At 46.7% G+C, this 18,106-nt stretch overlaps 1 protein-coding gene across 3 annotated transcripts in view; it reads left to right on the top strand.

Moving 5' to 3' along the window:
- LOC139276506 (glutamate receptor ionotropic, kainate 4-like) overlaps nt 1–18,106 on the top strand; it is a 229,933-nt gene that overhangs the window by 35,974 nt on the left and 175,853 nt on the right. For all 3 annotated transcript variants that reach the window (XM_070894626.1, XM_070894625.1, XM_070894627.1), the window contains exons 2-3: nt 11,938–12,065; nt 17,494–17,658. In XM_070894626.1, the coding sequence (XP_070750727.1) occupies nt 11,990–12,065; nt 17,494–17,658 (241 nt within the window). In that variant the 5' untranslated portion in view covers nt 11,938–11,989. The remainder of the gene's footprint in view (nt 1–11,937; nt 12,066–17,493; nt 17,659–18,106) is intronic.

The following is an 18,106-nucleotide window of genomic DNA, read 5'->3' as shown; positions in this document are numbered from 1 at the left end:
CACTTACCCGCCCGCTCCCCGTAACCCTTAATTCCCTTATTGGTTAAAAATCTATCTGTGACTTGAATACATTCAATGAGCTAGCCTCAACTGTTTCCTTGGGCAGAGAATTGCACAGATTCACAACCCTCGGAGAAGAAATTCCTTCTCAACTCGGTTTTAAATTGGCTCCCCCGTATTTTGAGGCTGTGCCCCCTAGTTCTAGTCTCCCCCACCAGTGGAAAGAACCTCTCTGCCTCTATCTTGTCTATCCCTTTCATTATTTTAAATGTTTCTATAAGATCACCCCTCATCCTTCTGAACTCCAACGAGTAAAGACCCAGTCTACTCAATCTATCATAAGGTAACCCCCTCATCTCTGGAATCAGCCTAGTGAATCGTCTCTGTACCCCATCTAAAGCCAGTATATCCTTCCTTAAGTAAGGTGACCAAAACTGCACGCAGTACTCCAGGTGCGGCCTTACCAATACCCTATACAGTTCCCAAAGTAATTGAGTAGCCCGAGAAAGGCGCGCAGTTCTGAGACATTCCGGGGCCTGGGTGCCAGGCGAATTGCTTGTGTTTTGGACTCTGTTGGGCGGATTCCATCAGCGGCAATCCTTCTGCCCAAAAGGATTTCTTGGGCAGAAGGATTGCCGCTGATGGAATCCGCCCAACAGATTGGATTTGTTGGGCGGATTTCTTGACTCGTAGGCCTACCCGATCCAACCGCTTTAGTACTTCCTCCAAATTACGGAGATGGGGGTCGGTGTCCCTGCCTGTGATAAGTATGTCGTCTTGAAATACAACTGTCCCCGGGATGGACTTGAGCAGACTCCATGTTGCGCTGGAATATGGCAGCTGCCGACCTGATGCCGAATGGGCATCGATTGTACATGAGAAGGCCTTGATGTGTGTTGATGGTGGGGAGTAGCTTGGATTCCTCGGTCAATTCTTGCGTCATATACGCAGATGAGGTCTAATTTTGAGAAAAGTTTACCTCCAGCCAATGTGGCAAATAAGTCCTCCGCTCTGGGCAGCGGGTACTGGTCCTGTAGGGAGACTCCGTTTATGGTAGATTTATTGGGACGATGGGACTTGCCCAGTCACTAAATTCCACAGGTGATATAATGCCTTCCCGCAGAAGCCTGTCTTTTCCCTCATCACATAGGGTACATCTCTGGCCTTGTGATGGACCGGTCTAGCATCCCGTGTGATGTAGATTTTGACTTTAGCCCCTTGAAAGTGCCCACACCTGGCTGAAAGAGATGTTCAAATCGCTTTATAAACTGTTGAGCAGGAGGTCCGTTCCTCTAATGACATGGCATGGACATCATCCCATTTCCAGTTTAGTTTTGCCAGCCAGCTTCTCCCCAGCAGTGCTGGGGGGTCTCCGGGGACAATCCACAGGGGAAGTCGGTTCACTGTCCCTTTGTGTGTGACAGAGAGCATGGTGCTGCCAAGGACTGGTACAATTTCTTAGGTATCGGTCCTTAGTTTAGTGTCGACCCTTGAGTTTTGGTCTGTCTCTTTTATGCGGCCACAGTTGTTCAAATTGTTGAGCGCCCATGAGAGATTGACTCGCTCCCGTATCCAGCTCCATGTTGACAGATATCCCGTTGAGTAGGACCCTCATCATTATAGGAGCCGTCCTGTTGTAGGAGCAGTGGCCATTGATCGTGTTGACCCGCTGTACATTGGTGTCCCGGGTACTGTCCCCACCATCTTCTGGTCTGCTTTCCGACCCATCCAATTCATATACCAGCCGAGCTGCCGTTTTTTTGCACATGCGGGGCAAATGCCCGAAATATTCACAATTTCTGCAAACAGCCTGCTGAAATCGACATCCCCTTGCCGAGTGCCCACCCCCACACCTCCAGCACAGACCTGTTCCATTGTTCAAAGAGTTTCCAAAGAATGAGCTGCGTCTGGCTGATCTCTCTCGAGTTTCTCTCAGTTTGTAGTTGATCGCTAGCATAGTGGGTTGATGAGGTATGAACGGCCGTTCCTGTGGCCCTTGATGGCTTCTGCCTGCTGTCGTGAACCTGTTCTCCCGGTTTTGTCTGTGTGTGGGGGTAGCAGCTTGTTTAGTGCTGTGAACTTCTTGTTCCAATATTTTGTTAGTTGTCGTACCTGCATTGTAAATCAACCTCGTTTCTTCTTCCCCTACCAAGAATGTCTGTGCAACCAGTGCTGCTTCCTCTAAATTCAGGTTCTTGGTCTCCATGAGCTTTCGGAATATGCCTGCATGGCCTATTCCTTCAATGAAAAAGTCTCTCAGCATTTCTCTCCTCAGTTCATCGGAGAACTCACATAAACTAGCCAACCTCCGAAGTTCCACCACGAAGTCGGGTATGCTCTGGCCCACAGTGTCTGTATTTGTAGAACCTGTGTCTGGCCATGTGTAGGCTGCTCGCTGGCTTCAGGTGGTCTCTTACCAGTGTGCTCAATTCTTCAAACGACTTGCTTGCTGGTTTCTCGGGTGCCAACAGATCCTTCATTAAAGCGTATGTTTGAGAGCCACAGCTGGTCAAGAGATGGGCTCTTCTCTTGTCTGCCTTATCGTCGCCTAACCAGTCTTTGGTTACAAAGCTTTGCTGGAGCCTTTCGATAAAGTCCTCCCAATTGTCTCCCGCATTGTACTTTTCATCTGATCCGCTGTTCGCCATTCTGTGGATTCTGTAATCCCGTAACCCATCGCCACTGTAAAGTCCTGTCCCCTCAGTACAGACTCACACGAGGCATGTTGTGAAGTCAAGGTCACTCTGGACCTGCACCTTTATTTCACAGCTCTGGAATGCTGCACTTGCCTGAGACCTGTCCTTATATACCTGTCTCTTGCAAGTGCACCCCTGGCGGCAAGGTATGCTGGTGGTTACAGGTCATATCTTATTAGTCATGTATAGCATGTTAGGATACAGTTATATATAATAATGTAAGATACATGACGCACAGGAACCGGGAAGTGGGATGGAAACCAGTGAAAACAAGCTGTGGTGAGACGATTCCGGACCCCTCCTTTGCAGGATCGCCATGGAGTTGCTGCTCCTCCTCGTCCCTCCTCCTCATCCTCCTGCTGTTGCTCCTCCTCCTGGTCCTCCCAAGGTGGTACGACTATGTCTGGTGCCAATGGCTGTATCATGATGGCCAGGTTGTGCAGCATGCCGCAGATGATGACGAATAGGGGCACCCGCTCAGCCGAGTACTGGAAGATTCCTCCTGAGAGGTCAAGGCAGCGGAACGGTTGCTTCAGCACTCCGATGGTCTGCTCAATGATGTTCCTGGTGGCATGGCTCTCATTGTGCGAGTGCTGAGCAGGAGTGGTTGGGTTACAGAGGGAAGTCAGGAGCCAGGTGCACAGAGGATAGCCCTCGGATCCGAGCAGCCAGCCGCAAGCTTCACTTGGGGACTGGAACAGGGCTGGCACGCCAGCTGGCATTGTGGCTGCTGCCCGGATAGCAGGCATTCATAGTCATTATTCTGCGTGTGTTGTCGTACGCCAACTGCACAGTGAGTGGGAGCCTTCACGGTTACGGAATTGCGATGCGATGCCCGCAAAGCAGCGTGGGTGCAGTCAGTGCCACCCTGCACCGTAGGGAAGCCCGCTATCCTGACAAAGCGATATGCATGCTCACGCTGCTTCTCTCGGCTCAAAGGGAGGAGATGTAGTCCCTCCTCCTTCTGTACAGGGCATCTGTGACCTCGCGGATGGAGCAATGGATGCTAAACTGTTGGAGATGGCTCCTGTTGCTCCTTGGAAAGATCCATTGGCGTAGAAATTGAGCGCGATGGTGACCTTGACTGACACAGAGAGCCATCCTCACCCTGGTCTGAGGCTCGAGGTCTGGTTGCAGAAGATGGCAGGAGCTCTGTGACCACGTCTTTGCTGAAACACAGCCTTCGCTCACACTGCTCCGCAGTAAGATTGGTGTCGGAGAACTGCTGCCAAAATACCCTGGGAGAGTAAGGTCTCCTGTTATCAGCCCTGTGGTGCCTTCTCTCCTCTGGCAACATCTTGATGTGGTGTCACTGTACTGCTGCCTGTGGTTGTCTGTCCCTCTCCCTGTGGCGTGCTCCATGGGCCTCTTCCTGTGGTGCTCCCTCTCTTAGTCATAGCCTTTCTCTCTCTCTCTCTCGATGCCTTTCTCTCTGTAATTGGCGGTGCCGCTGTGCTTGGCGAAGTCGGAGCAGGCGGTCAAGCGTCAGCACAGAAATGGTTGAACGTCGAAAGTACTGAGAGTGATACAGAAGAAAGGTAGGAGGCAGAAAAACCTTTGAGCAAAAAAATCGATGCTATTGGTCCACCAGCCTAACTGTTGGAAAGCAGAAATAAGTAACAGCCAACAGAAAATACTTTCCAAGATGGTGTCTTTAAATAGCGTTGCCGCGTTCGGTTCCCGACTGCAACTGGTCAGCTCAAGCTGTTGTTGTCATCGCCAGACGCTAAAGTAGAATGCGTGGGACAATTTAGCTTCTGGTGTGGTAAGGGGGCAATGTGCACGCAGCGCCTCTGGAAAACTCCGGGGGTGGGGGGGGGGGGGTGGGGGAGGGGGGGCGATTTTTGCTGCGCTAAAAGCAGTCGACAAAAGGCCCCATCGTGTCTTTAATATAGTAAAATATCCCAAGGTCCTTCACGGGAACGATTAATTTGGCTGAAAGATGTGAGGAAAAGCAAGATAAGCCTCTGATGTCAGATGGACACACGGCGATAGAAATTACATATCTGCCAGGTTGGGGCGTAACTTTTGAAAAGTTGTAAGTTTAGCGTCAGGCGCTAATCAATCTCCACGCCCATGAAATTATGTCTCTGTGCTGAAGGAATGCAGGATAGCATTAAATCAAGTGCTAATGGCGTAGGTGAGTGCTGTTCGACTCGAAGTGCAGTGTAAATGAGGTGCAGTGTAACCAGGAGTGAGCATCAGCGAAGGCGCCTTCCAGCCATTAAAGGGGAAGGTCACTGGAGTCTGCACACTGGGCCCCAGTGATTCGGGAGTGCAGAATGGCGATATGCTGTGGGGCTTTTGATGGCCCGCAACACTCCAGGGACAAAGCAGCATTTATCTGGCTGCAGATACATCCTGCACTCTCAGCCACGCACAACTGACTTCTGGAACGGAAGTACTGGGATCCATCCCTTTACGTAACGCCCCGCAAGCCACGAGCCAGCTTGTTCACGCCTCCAGTCCCTGGCGCTGTAAGCGTTGCATGTTCGCTGACGTCACAATCTGCATGGTAAAAGATGCTGAGACGCTAAGTGATATCATCGGCACTACAGGGCTGGTGAATGTGTCATGCAGCGTGGGATATGCCTGCCACGGCACTATTGCCTGAGCCTCCCCAGGCACTAAGCTACCGAATTTCTCCCCGAAAATATATCATGAAGTCTCACCTTGCACCCACCATACAGAGTGTACTACATTAGGCATAAGTATCAGCAATTGACTGAAAAGTAGTGACATATCTATCCTGCTCGTTACATCCTTAAAAATACTAATAAATTTGTCAAACACGATTCCCCTTTCATAAAACCATGTTGACTCTGCACTAATCATGTTATGATTTTCTAAGTGCCCTGATTCCACCTCCTTAACAATGGATTCCAGTATTTTCCCAACAACTGATGTTAGGCTAACTGGCCTGTAGTTCCCTGTTCTCTCTCACCCTCCTTTCTTGATTGGCGGGGTTACATTTGCTACCTTCAAATCCGCTGGGACCGTTCTCGAGTCGAGGGAATTTTGAAAGATCAAACCCAATGCATCCACTATCTCTGCAGCCACCTCTTTTAGAACCCTCGGATGTAGGCCGTCGGGTCCAGGGATTTGTCGGCTTTTAGTCCCATTAGTTTCTCTAGTACTTTTTCTCTACTTATATTAATGACATTAAGTTCCTCACCCTCATTAGTCCATTGATTCCCCACCATTTTAGATATGCTTTTTGCATGTTCGATTGTGAAGACATATAAAATATTTTATAACATTTCTGCCATGTCCTTATTCCCCGTAATAATTTCAGCTGCCTCAGCCTCTAATGGACCAATGTTTACTTTTGCTACGCTCTTCCTGTTTACATACTTGTAGAAGCTCTTGCAATCCTTTTTTACATTTTTTGCTACTTTTCTCAGTCTATTTTTTCCCTTTTTATCCATTTTTTGGTGGCTCCTTTGCTGGTTTCTGAAATGCTCCCAATCCTCAGGTTTACTGCTATTCTTTGCAACATCAGCTTCTTTCAATCTAATGTGATCCTTAACTTCTTTAGTTAGCCACGGATGGATCACTTTCCTGTGGAGTTTTAGTTTCTTAATGGAATGTATTTTTGTTGAGAATTATGAAATATTTCTTTAAATGCTAGCACTGCTTATCTACTGCCATACCTTTTAATCCAGTTTTCCAATCTACCTTAGCCAACTCCCCCTTCATACCCATGTAATTGGCTTTATTCAAGTTTAAGGCTCTAGTTTCGGATTTAGGCAAGTCACACTCAAAAGTAATGTGAAATTCCATCATATTATGATCACTCTGCCCCAGAGGATCCCTTACTATGAGATTACTAATTAACCCTGTCTTATTACACAATACACGATCTAAAATAGCCTGTTACCTGGTTGGTTCCATGATGTATTATTCTAGGAACCAGTCCCAAATGCATTCCATGAACTCATCCCCCAGACTCCCTTTGCCAATTTGATTTGTCCAGTGTGTATGAAGATTAAAGTCCTCCACGATTATTGCATTACCTTTGTTACAAGCTCCTACTATTTATTGATTAATATTCTGTCCAGTGGTATAGCTATTGTTAGGGACCCTATATACTACTCCCACAATGTTTCCTGCCCCTTGTTACTCCCCATCTCCACCCATACTGATTCTACTTCCTGATCCTCCGAGCCCAGATCCTTTCTCTCTCCTGTCCTTATGTCATCCTTTATTATCAGGGCTACCCCGCCCACACCACCCCCCAACTTCTTTACCATTCTGCCTGTCTTTTCGAAACATCAAGTACCCTGGAACATTTAGTTCCAAACCTTGGTCACCAGGTCTCTGTAATGGCTATTAGATCAAACCCATTTATCTCTATTTGTGCCACTAGTTTGTGTATCTTGCAACGAATGCTCCGTGCATTCAGATAAAGAGCCTTTAATTTAATTTTTTACTATTATTCCCTGCTTTGACCTTATTCTCTGCTGCACTGCTCCCGTTAAACTCTCTGCCCCTTCCCGCCACACTCTGCTTATTTTTACCCAAATGGCTACACTGCTCCATTGCATTGACCTTTCTCTGTCGATATCTAAACTTCCCCTCACCTGACCCCTCCCACCGTCGGGCCCCCCCCCCCTTTTTTTAAGTTTAAATCTCTATCTACAGTCCTATTATCCGATTTTCCAAGACGCTGGTTCCAATCCGGTTTAAGTGGAGCCCATCCTGATGAACCAGCTCCCTCTTTCCCCAGTACTAATGACAGTGCCCCATGAAGAAAAACCCCTTTCCTCCCAGTCTCTCTCTCTCTTGGGCAGGAGTAGAGGATGACTTGCTTCCACACTAAAAATGAGTTCTCATGTGGCTGATGAGTCATATGCGGGACCTACAGTCTCTCTCAGGTGGGGAAGATGGTACTTGAAGGAACGGGTGGGTGGAGTGCCTGGGTTGCCATGCACTTCTTCCTCTGATTACGCTTGGCTTCAGCTTGCTCTCGGCGTAGAGACTCAAGGCATTTGGCACCTTCCTGGATGCATTCCCTCCACTTTGGGCCATCTTGGGCCAGGGATTCCCAGGTGTCGGTGGGGATGTTGCACTTTTTCAAGGAGGCTTTGAGGGTGTCCTTGAAATGTTTCCTCTGTCCACCTGGGACTCACTTGCCTCTCTTTGAACCACGCATTTAACTCTGATCTGCTTGACCCTATGCCAATTTGAGAGTGCATCAGGTCGTAATCCAGAGATTATTGCCCTTGAGGTTCCGCTTATTAATTTCGAACCTAGCTCCTTGAAGAGGTACAAAGATGATCAAAAAGTATACGGCATTGTCACTGGCTCTCAAAGAATCTGTGGCTGCCAAATTTTATGCATCAGCTCTTTCCAGGCTAGCACCGATGACATCTGTAGTGTCAGCAAGTTTTCTCTCCACAGATGGGTTGAGGATCTCACAGTTGCACTAATTGTCCCAACAACAACATCAGCATGGTAGGGCAGTGCAATTGTACAGGACTGATGGTTTCTGAGACCAGGAGACCATTGATTGCATACATGTTGTCATTTTCCCACCTGTGCTTAATTCAAGGCCTTTTTAAACCATAATGCCCATTATTCCATCAACATACAGCTTATATGCAGCCACCAACATGGAGCATGGAGCAGTTGGGCTGAATGTGCTGTACACTTTATGTAACTCTATTTAATAAATCAGGTGAATGCTTGTTTCCCTGGGAGCGCCTCAGATTCCTTCATTATAAGGAAACATCACCTGCCACATTATTTAAAGGGGGGAGAAAGTGGAAGGATGGTTCCTGCAAGATCAAAGTTACCTTTTGCAGTCAGCGACAGGCGAGATGGTGTCAGTTCTTTCCCTTTTGCTCACGATGTACAATGCGCTTGCATGGTGCAGATCATCATCATAGGCAGTCCCTCGAATCGAGGATGACTTGCTTCCACACCAAAAAGTTCACGGGCATTTCAATGAAGGACCTAATATTCCAGATCCCAAACTAAATCTTGAAGGGTGGAAGATGCCTGTGCGTGGATATTTTTAACGTGGGGTGGCCGTTGCACACCAGCCACCACACGGGCTTGACAGAGCGAGGTCTTGGTCCAGTGGCAAGGACTAACCAGGACAACTGGAGACCAGCTCTGCTGCACAGACCTAGTGTGCACACATATCGCAGTGTGGGCTGGGCCGTGCTGCCCCTGGGCCCTCGTCTCTGCTGGGCCCAAACTCGCACCTCTCCTGGGCCCTGATCACACCCCTCTACAATCTCTCGCCGCTCCTTCGCCCCGACCTCGTCGCTCTTGCTGTATCTGCCCACGCTCCAATCAGCGACCTGGATCTTGGTGACGTCCAATCCAATCGCCCGCTTTGCTACCGTTGCTCTCCTGTTCCAGCACGTGCTGCTCCCTGGAGTGGTATGCCCCCACGCTGCTCCCACTCCCCGGGCGAGCACCATCGGAGCAGGCCAGGGAGCACAAGCAGCATCTTGTCGGCCTGGCCCGGCACGGTGCAGATATACTCTGCTCAGCACCATTACAATGGCAATGGATGACAGCACTTGATTTGTTTTAGAAAAATGACAAAAGGTGAATGTTAAATTTGTTTAAAAAAATCAATCTGCAGTTGGAATGGTCCATTTTTTTCAATGGAATAGCAAGACTTTGCTCCAGTATTTCTGCTCCCTTCTGCAGGGCAGACTCCTAGGGAGTGCTGTAAATTGAGTGCCTTTTACATTAATTATCCCGTCCTCAGAATTTGGGATGGGGGTAAATGCCAGGACAAATTTTGGGGTGGACATCTCGCTTCCAGCAGCTCTGGCCTCGATAATATTATTGATGAAAAGTAGTGGATTAGTTGGGAACAGTCATTTTGGATTTATAAAGGTGGTTCATGATAAAGTAATTTAATTACAGTTTTGAAGAAATCACAATGTATAGGCAAAGGGAATGCAATGGATGTTGTATATTTTCAGAAGGTATTTGATAAGATGCCACCAAAGAGATTTGTTATGGAAATTAAAGCACTGGCATATACAGCACGTAACTTCATGGGTGCAGAGAGGACTAGGGACCAGGAAGCAAACAGTAAGGGTAAATAGATATTTTTCAGATTGGCAAGATATGGCTTAGCAGTGTGCTGCAATTTTTTATTTTCCATTTATAGAAATAATTTGGATAGATATGGGAGTAATTATATCAAAGTTTACTGATTCCAAAGTTAGAAATGTGTTAAATGTGGAAGAATATACAGGGGTATAAACTGGAAAGATAGGTGGCAGATGGAGTTCAATGCAGAGAAATGTTGTAGTACATATTGGGGAACATAACAGTAAAAAGGCCCCAAGCTCTGGAACTCCATCCCTAAATCTCTCTGTCTCCTTCCTCCTTTTAAGATTCTCCTTAAAACCGTCATCTTTGTCTAAGCTTTTGGTCACCTGCCCTAATATCTCCCTATGTGGCCGGTTGTCAAATTTTGATTTATAATGCTCCTGTGAAGTGCCTGGGGATGTTTTACTATGTTAAAGGTGCTATATAAATAAAAGCAGGTAGAAATTTGGTCGCTTTGCACCCCTGGAAAGGGTCAGAACAGGGATGCTAAAGGGTTCAGAGCCACGATCGCCGGCATTCGCACCGCTCGGCACATTCCGTGTGCCAGGATCGGCCGGGAGCGTCCAGCCAGTTTCAACAGTGTTTCGCTATTCACGTGTAGTGTCCCCTGGTGACAGTGCCCCAGAACGCTGCGGGAAGGAATGATCGGAAAAGGCAAGTTTAAAATAATATTTCTCTGATTTATTTTTGCGAGTCACCTGTATTTGGGGGAGTAATTTATCGGGAATGTTTTTTGTCCCAGGGAGGCCTCTTGGGGCGCTCCGAAGCTGGCTCTTCAGCAATGGATTTTCAGTTGCTCAGCCGGCCTAGTGCCTAGTATCGACCACCTCCCTCAGTGCTCTGCCCACACTCAGGGCACAGTAACCACGTTGTTTGGCTGCCGTCGCAAGCCATTTTCCGGTGCAACATTTACCGTCCCACTGCCATTCACGCAATAAGAAGCCTCCAACTGAATTTCCACCCCTTGTTGCCATACTGCTCGACACCTAATGATAGGGTAATCTCCTCTCATGGTGTAACGGTAGGACTCCCTTGTGATCTGAGCACGATATCTGGGAGTAGAAATTAGACCAGGTGTTCCTGGCAACCGCCTTAAACATACGTTGGGCCTTTTACATATTTAAGGGCAATTGATGTCCTGAGGACTGGAGCACTTCACCTGGTGTCCATGCTGTTAAAGACGCTATGTAAATGTATGTTGTTGAATGTGGTGTCCCATGTGGATTCCAATCTATCAGTCGGTGACTGAAAAACATGTTAGCGAGATAAGGCCTGATATGACTTGTTACATTGCTTTATTTTACAAACAGCAAGCGAACACACAGAGTAAGAGCTGGGTACAAATCTCATTCTTGCCACTCAATTTTACTTGTCTAATCAAAAAATGAAGAAATAAATCACTCACCTTGTCCCTCTTCTGAGCTGCCTTTCTCTCGAGACTTCAGGACCCAGGCATGCCCCTCGCAATCTCCTGACTGACCATGCGCCGCAGTTTGCCTTTTCTCTCTCTGCATTTGCAGGAAGTAAAAGAGTGGGGATTCCGACCCCACCCCCTTTCATGGATTCACCAATAGTCCTGTCAGCCCAATAGACTGTTCCCAAGAGTATGTTCTCAGCTGATACTACATTCGGGGCTCACATGAAAAATAATTGTAGGCCATTTGAGATGAAATAACAAATTACTCAATATCTCCTGGTCATTGTGAAAAACAGTGAGGATAGTTGTCTCATTAATACATCAACCCCAGCCTCATCTCGGTGGCTTCGGCTTGTGGCTTTGTAAAGCAACGCAAATTCACTTTGTTTTAAAACACAACACTTAAACATAAGTCATTCTCAATTTTTTTCAATGAAAATAAATGATGAAAAATGCCAAAATGTGACATCGGGATAATGTTACTGGTTGATGCTCACTGGGCAGGTGCCCTTGACATTGTGATATTTGCTGGAGGACCATGTTGTGCTGTGTTACGATGTCTCAAACGTCACATAGGTAAACTGACAGTCACTCTTCAGGTTTGCTGAGGTAGCATAGTAACTGCCAGCTGTACTGAAACCCTGCCAAAGTACAAGTCTTTACCTTCAGGACAAAGCGATACAGGAAGAAAATTGGAAATAATTGCTTTTTCAAAGCTTCATTTCTTCCCTGTACCAGGTGCCTGGGGTCGGCCAGAGCAAGTAACAATCTCCATGAGGAAGGACGGAAAATGCTGCACTTCTTGATATTGCTGGTGTTGTTGTCTTTAAGGAAAAGTTCTGAATTCCCACATTCCCTCCGGATGGGTAGGTATATTCTATATCCCGAAGGCTAGTTCTTGATTTGAAGGTTTATGAACAGAAAATATTAATTTTGGAAGATCTTACATGGAAAGTACTTCAATTGGCCCATAATTCACCGGTGTTTATGGTTACTGGTATCTTTCCATCATCACTTATTATCCGTTGAATTGCTGCTGAAAGTCAGCCAGGACTAGAGCCTCGATCTTCCCTCTGGAAGGGATGGGGAAGGGGAACTAGTGAGGTGAGCTGTAAACTCTCCCACTGCTCCAGAAATGACACCCAGGCTATTTTATTAAACGCTGTAAAATAGGGCACCTCTGCTGACATATGATGGGATTAGCTTCCGGGGAGCTGTTGTGGGGTTCTTGCCTTTGGGAAGGGGAGGACTAAGCTCTTGTTATGAAGCCTGGATGAGCACTCGTCCACTCCTACATTCCCCTTAGGGCACTAGGCTGGTGAAGGGTCAGATGAGGGGAAATTTAGAAATCTAAAGAGAAATGTCCATGCAATAGAGCAGTATAGCGATTTGGGTAAAAACAAGCAGAGTGTGGCGGGAAGGGACAGAGAGTTTAACGGGAGCAGTGCAGCAGGTAATAAGGTCAAAGCAGGGAATAATAGTAAAAAAATTAAATTAAAGGCTCTTTATCTGAATGCACGGAGCTTTCATAACAAGATAGATAAACTAGTAGCACAAATAGAGATAAATGGGTTTGATCTAATAGCCATTACAGAGATGTGTTGCAAGGTGACCAAGATTGCAAACTAAATGTTCCAGGGTTCTTGATGTTTCAAAAAGATAGGCTGAATGGAAAAGGAGGTGGGGAGACACTCTGATAATAAAGGATGACATAAGGGCAGGAGAGAGAAAGGATCTGGGCTCAGAGGATCAGGAAGTAGAATCAGTATGGGTGGAGATACGGAGTAACAAGGGGCAGGAAACACTGGTGGGAGTAGTATATAGACCCCCTTAACAGTGGCTATACCGTTGGACAGAATATTAATCAAGAAATAGTAGGAGCTTGTAACAAAGGTAATGCAATAATGGTGGGGGACTTTAATCTTCATACAGACTGGACAAATCAAATTGGTAAAGGGAGTCTGGAGGATGAGTTCATGGAATGCATTCGGGACTGATTCCTAGAACAATACGTCATGGAACCAACCAGGGAACAGGTTATTTTAGACCTTGTATTGTGTAATGAGACAGGGTTAATTAGTAATTTCATAGTAAGGGATCCTCTGGGGTAGAGTGATCATAATATGATGGAATTTCACATTACATTTGAGAGTGACTTGCCTAAGCCTGAAACTAGAGCCTTAAACTTAAATTAAGCCAATTACATCTGTATGAAGGGGGAGTTGTCTCAGGTAGATTGGAAAAATAGATTAAAATCTGTAGCTAGCATTTAAAGAAATATTTAATCATTCTCAACAAAAATACATTCCATTTGAGGATGTAACGAGCAGCATAGATGAAGGGGAACAAGTGGGTGTGGTATATTTGGATTTCCAAAAGGCATTCGATAAGGTGCCACAGAAAAGGTCATTACACAAGATAAGAGCTCATGGAATTGGAGGTCATGTAGTAGCATGGATAGAGGATTGGTTAACAGACAGGTAACAGAGTAGGGATAAATAGTCTTTTTCAGGTTGGCAGGCTGTAACTAGTGGGGTGCCGCAAGGATCAGTGCTGGGGCATCAGCTATTTACAATCTATATTAATGACCTAGATGAAGGGACTGAATATAATATATGCAAGTTTATGATGATACAAAGCAAGGTGAGACAGTAAGCTGTGAGGAGAACACAAAGTATCTGCAAAGGGATATAGATAGACTGAATGAGTAGGCAATAAGGCGTATAATGTGGGGAAATGTGAGGTCATTCACTTTGGTAGGAGGAATAGAAAAACAGAATCTTTTTTAAATGGTGAGAAATTTTGAAATGTTGGTGTTCAGAGAGATTTGCGTGTCCTTGTGCAAGAAACGCAGCAAGCGAGTGTGCAGGTACAGCGGGCAATAAGGAAGGCAAATGGCATGTTGGCCTTTATTGCTGGGGATTGGATAAGGAGTAAGGAAGTCCTGCTCCAATTGTACAAGGACCACGCCTGGAGTACTGTGCACAGTTTGATCTCCTGATCTAAGGAAGGATATACTTGCCTTGGAGGCTGTACAACGGAGGTTCACTAGATTGATTCCTGGGAGGAGAGGGCTGTCTTATGATGAGTAGAATGGGTCGATACTCTCTGGAGTTTAGAAGAATGAAAGGTGATCTCATTGAAACATGCAAGATTCTGAGGGGGATTGACAGGGTAGATGCTGAGAAGTTGTTTCCCCGGGCTGGAGTGTCTAGAATCAGGGGGCACAGTCTCAGGATAAAGGGTCAGCCTTTCAAGACTGAGATGAGGAGGGATTTCTTCACTCAGAGGGTTGTAGACCTTTGGAATTCTCTGCCCCAGTGGGCTATGGATGCTGGGTCTCTGAGTATATTCAAGGCTGAGATCAATAGAATTTTGGAGTCTAGGAGAATCCAGGGATATGGAGATCGGGTGTGAAAGTGGAGTTGAGGTCGATGATCAGCCATGATATTGAATGGTGGAGCAGGCTCGAGAGAGTGTATGGCTGACTCCTACTCCTATTTCTTATGTTCCTATTCCCCCACTTCCCCCCCACGCCCCCACTCCCCCACTCCACCACTCCGTCACATCACCCCATAATCTTCTAAATTCCAGGGAAGTTATAGCAGATGCATTCGTTATAATCTACCAAAATTCTCTGGACTCTGGGGAGGTACCATCGGATTGGAAAGAAGCTAATGTAACGCCTCTGTTTAAAAAAGGGGGCAGACAAAAGGCAGGTAACTATAGGCCGGTTAGTTTAACATCTGTAGTGGGGAAAATGCTTGAAGCTATCATTAAGGAAGAAATAGCGGGACATCTAGATAGGAATAGTGCAATCAAGCAGACGCAACATGGATTCATGAAAGGGAAATCATGTTTAACTAATTTACTGGAATTCTTTGAGGATAGAACGAGCATGGTGGATAGAGATGTACCAATGGATGTGGTGTATTTAGATTTCCAAAAGGCATTCGATAAGGTGCCACACAAAAGGTTACTGCAGAAGATAAAGGTACGCGGAGTCAGAGGAAATGTATTAGCATGGATAGAGAATTGGCTGGCTAACAGAAAGCAGAGAATCGGGATAAATGGGTCCTTTTCGGGTTGGAAATCGGTGGTTAGTGGTGTGAACTGTTCACAATATACATAGATGACGTGGAGGAGGGGACGGAGTGTAGTGTAACAAAATTTGCAGATGACACAAAGATTAGTGGGGAAGCGGGTTGTGTAGAGGACACAGAGAGGCTGCAAAGAGATTTAGATAGGTTAAGTGAATGGGCTAAGGTTTGGCAGATGAAATACAATGTAGGAAAATATGAGGTCATCCACCTTGGAAAAAAAAACAGTAAAAGGGAATATTATTTGAATGGGGAGAAATTAAAACATGCTGCGGTGCAGAGGGACCTGGGGGTCCTTGTGCATGAATCCTAAAAAGTTAGATTGCAGGTACAGCAGGTAATCAGGAAGGCGAATGGAATGTTGGCCTTCATTGCAAGAGGGATGGAGTACAAAAGCAGGGAGGTCCTGCTGCAACTGTACAGGGTATTGGTGAGGCCGCACCTGGAGTACTGCATGCAGTTTTAGTCACCTTACTTAAGGAAGGATATACTAGCTTTGTAGGGAGTACAGAGACGATTCACTAGGCTGATTCCGGAGATGAGGTGGTTACCTTATGATGATAGATTGATAGACTGGGTCTTTACTCGTTGGAGTTCAGAAGGATGAGGGGTGATCTTATAGAAACATTTAAAATAATGAAAGGGATAGACAAGATAGAGGCAGAGAGGTTATTTCCACTAGTCGGGGAGACTAGAACTAGGGGGCACAGCCTCAAAATATGGGGGAGCCAATTTAAAACCGAGTTGAGAAGGAATTTCTTCTCCCAGAGGGTTGTGAATCTGTGGAATTCTCTGCCCAGGGAAGCAGTTGAGGCTAGCTCATTGAATGTATTCAAATCACAGATAGATACATTTTTAACCAATAAGGGAATTAAGGGGTATGGGGAGCGGGCGGGTAAGTGGAGCTGAGTCCATGGCCAGATCAGCCATGATCTTTTTGAATGGCGGAGCAGGCTCGAGGGGCTCGATGGCCTACTCCTGTTCCTAATTCTTATGTTATAACCCTTGGAGTCCGGGTATCATTCTGGTAAACCTATGCTGCACTCCCTCCAAGGCCAATATATCCTCCCTAAGATGTGGTGCCCAGAACTGCTCACAGTGCTCCACGTGTGGGCTATCCAGGGCTTTGTACAGTGCAGCATAACTTCTATCCCTTGTATTCGAGTCCATATAAATAAGATCCATAGGCATTCCCCTGTTCACTGCGTTAGTCACCTCTTCAAAAAATCCAATCAGATTTATCAGGCATGGCCTGCCCTTTACAAACCCATGCTGGCTCTCTCTGATCAGCTGAAAGTTTTCAAGGTATTCAGTCACTGTATCCTTAATTATCAAAGTTAGTAATTAGTAGTGGGTGGCAGCATAGTGATTCTGTTACTGGACTAGTGTCATGTCTTCTAAACACACCATGGCAGCTGGGTTAATTCAATAAATCTGGAATAAAAAGCTAGTATCAGTAATGATGACCATGTAAGTACCGAAATGTTGTCAAATCCCATCTGGTTGACTAACATCCTTGGGGACGGTACTCGGCACTTGAGAGGAGAGCAGTCAGACCGGGCCGAGAGCTGGGGTGGGGGGGACACTGCAGGTGGGACAGTGGCTAGAGAGAGGCTGTGATTGGTAGAGGGGTGGCTTCCTTGAGAAAACGGGGGAGCCAGCCCGCCCCTCCTGGCCCACACTGAGTACCATACTTTCTGGAGCCAACTGCCCCCATTTCCCTTTCGCTGCCAGGTTTCCTGAGACTCGGGAAGCCTGTGTGGTGGCTTTAAATCAGGCTCCTCAATGAACTGAGAGCCTGATTTAAATATGTAAATTTAGTGTCCCATCTCTCCAAGACCGACTTGTTAACCAGCGTCATAAAAATGGCAGCAGGCGTCAGGCTGGGGGTGCGTTTCGTATCTTTTAGAGTCTAACCTCCCACCCCCACCCCTCCCAAACCCACTGCCCCCGCTCCCACCCCTCCTCCATCGCCCCACCCCCCCATCCATCACCCCCCCCACTCCCACCGCCTTGCATGTTTAGTTCAGATTTTATTTAAATCAATATAAGAAATTGTGGAACAGTAAAACATATGGGGCCTCTCAAACTGTCAATAATCCAGCAGAATGGTTGAGGACTAAACCTTTAGCTGCTCTCCATTGACTGGATGGAAAGATATTCATTGATCAGTTACTGAATTTGTATTTTACAGCTGCAATTCTCGATGATCCGATGGAGTGCAGCAGAGGAGAGAGGCTTGCCATTAGTCTTGCTAAAAACTATATCAACCGTGTGGTGGAACTGTCTGAAAAGGCAAGGCTCGATGTGGACCTGTTTGAGCTGCTGCGAGACAGTGAATATGAAACGGCAGAAACTAGTAGGTATCTGTTTCACTGCCACAGAAAGCAAGGTGGATTTTAACCCGGAGCAGGTTTCAGATGGGGCGAGTGTCAATCATGTTGACTGGCCTATGTTTTAGGGCTGGGGCAAGTCCTGGCCCTCAGTTAAATGCCAGTGGTCCACTTCCAGCCAGAGCAGGAAAGGGCAGAGAGCAGCTGTCGGCAATGGAGGACTGAGCGCTTCAAGGCCAGCCTCAGGGAGTGCGGGGAGGGGCAGGGCAGGGCTTTCCCTGTGGGGCTTCCTGCTTATCCTAGCTCCACAAAGAGAATTTCCACACTTACCTGGAAGGCTCCATTCTCCTTAGCAGCTGCCAGCCTGCATACCTCCAGCTACTGCCCGAGTCTGGCATCAGCTTGATCTGCGCCGAAACCAACGGTGTTAAAACTGGAGACCACTGGAATCACCCACTTATTCTAACCCAGTGT

The sequence above is a fragment of the Pristiophorus japonicus genome, chromosome 11 (genome assembly GCF_044704955.1).
Source record: "Pristiophorus japonicus isolate sPriJap1 chromosome 11, sPriJap1.hap1, whole genome shotgun sequence".
Taxonomy (NCBI): Eukaryota; Metazoa; Chordata; class Chondrichthyes; family Pristiophoridae; genus Pristiophorus; species Pristiophorus japonicus.
Note: the sequence above shows the minus strand (reverse complement) of the source record. Positions and strands in the feature narration are given on the sequence as shown.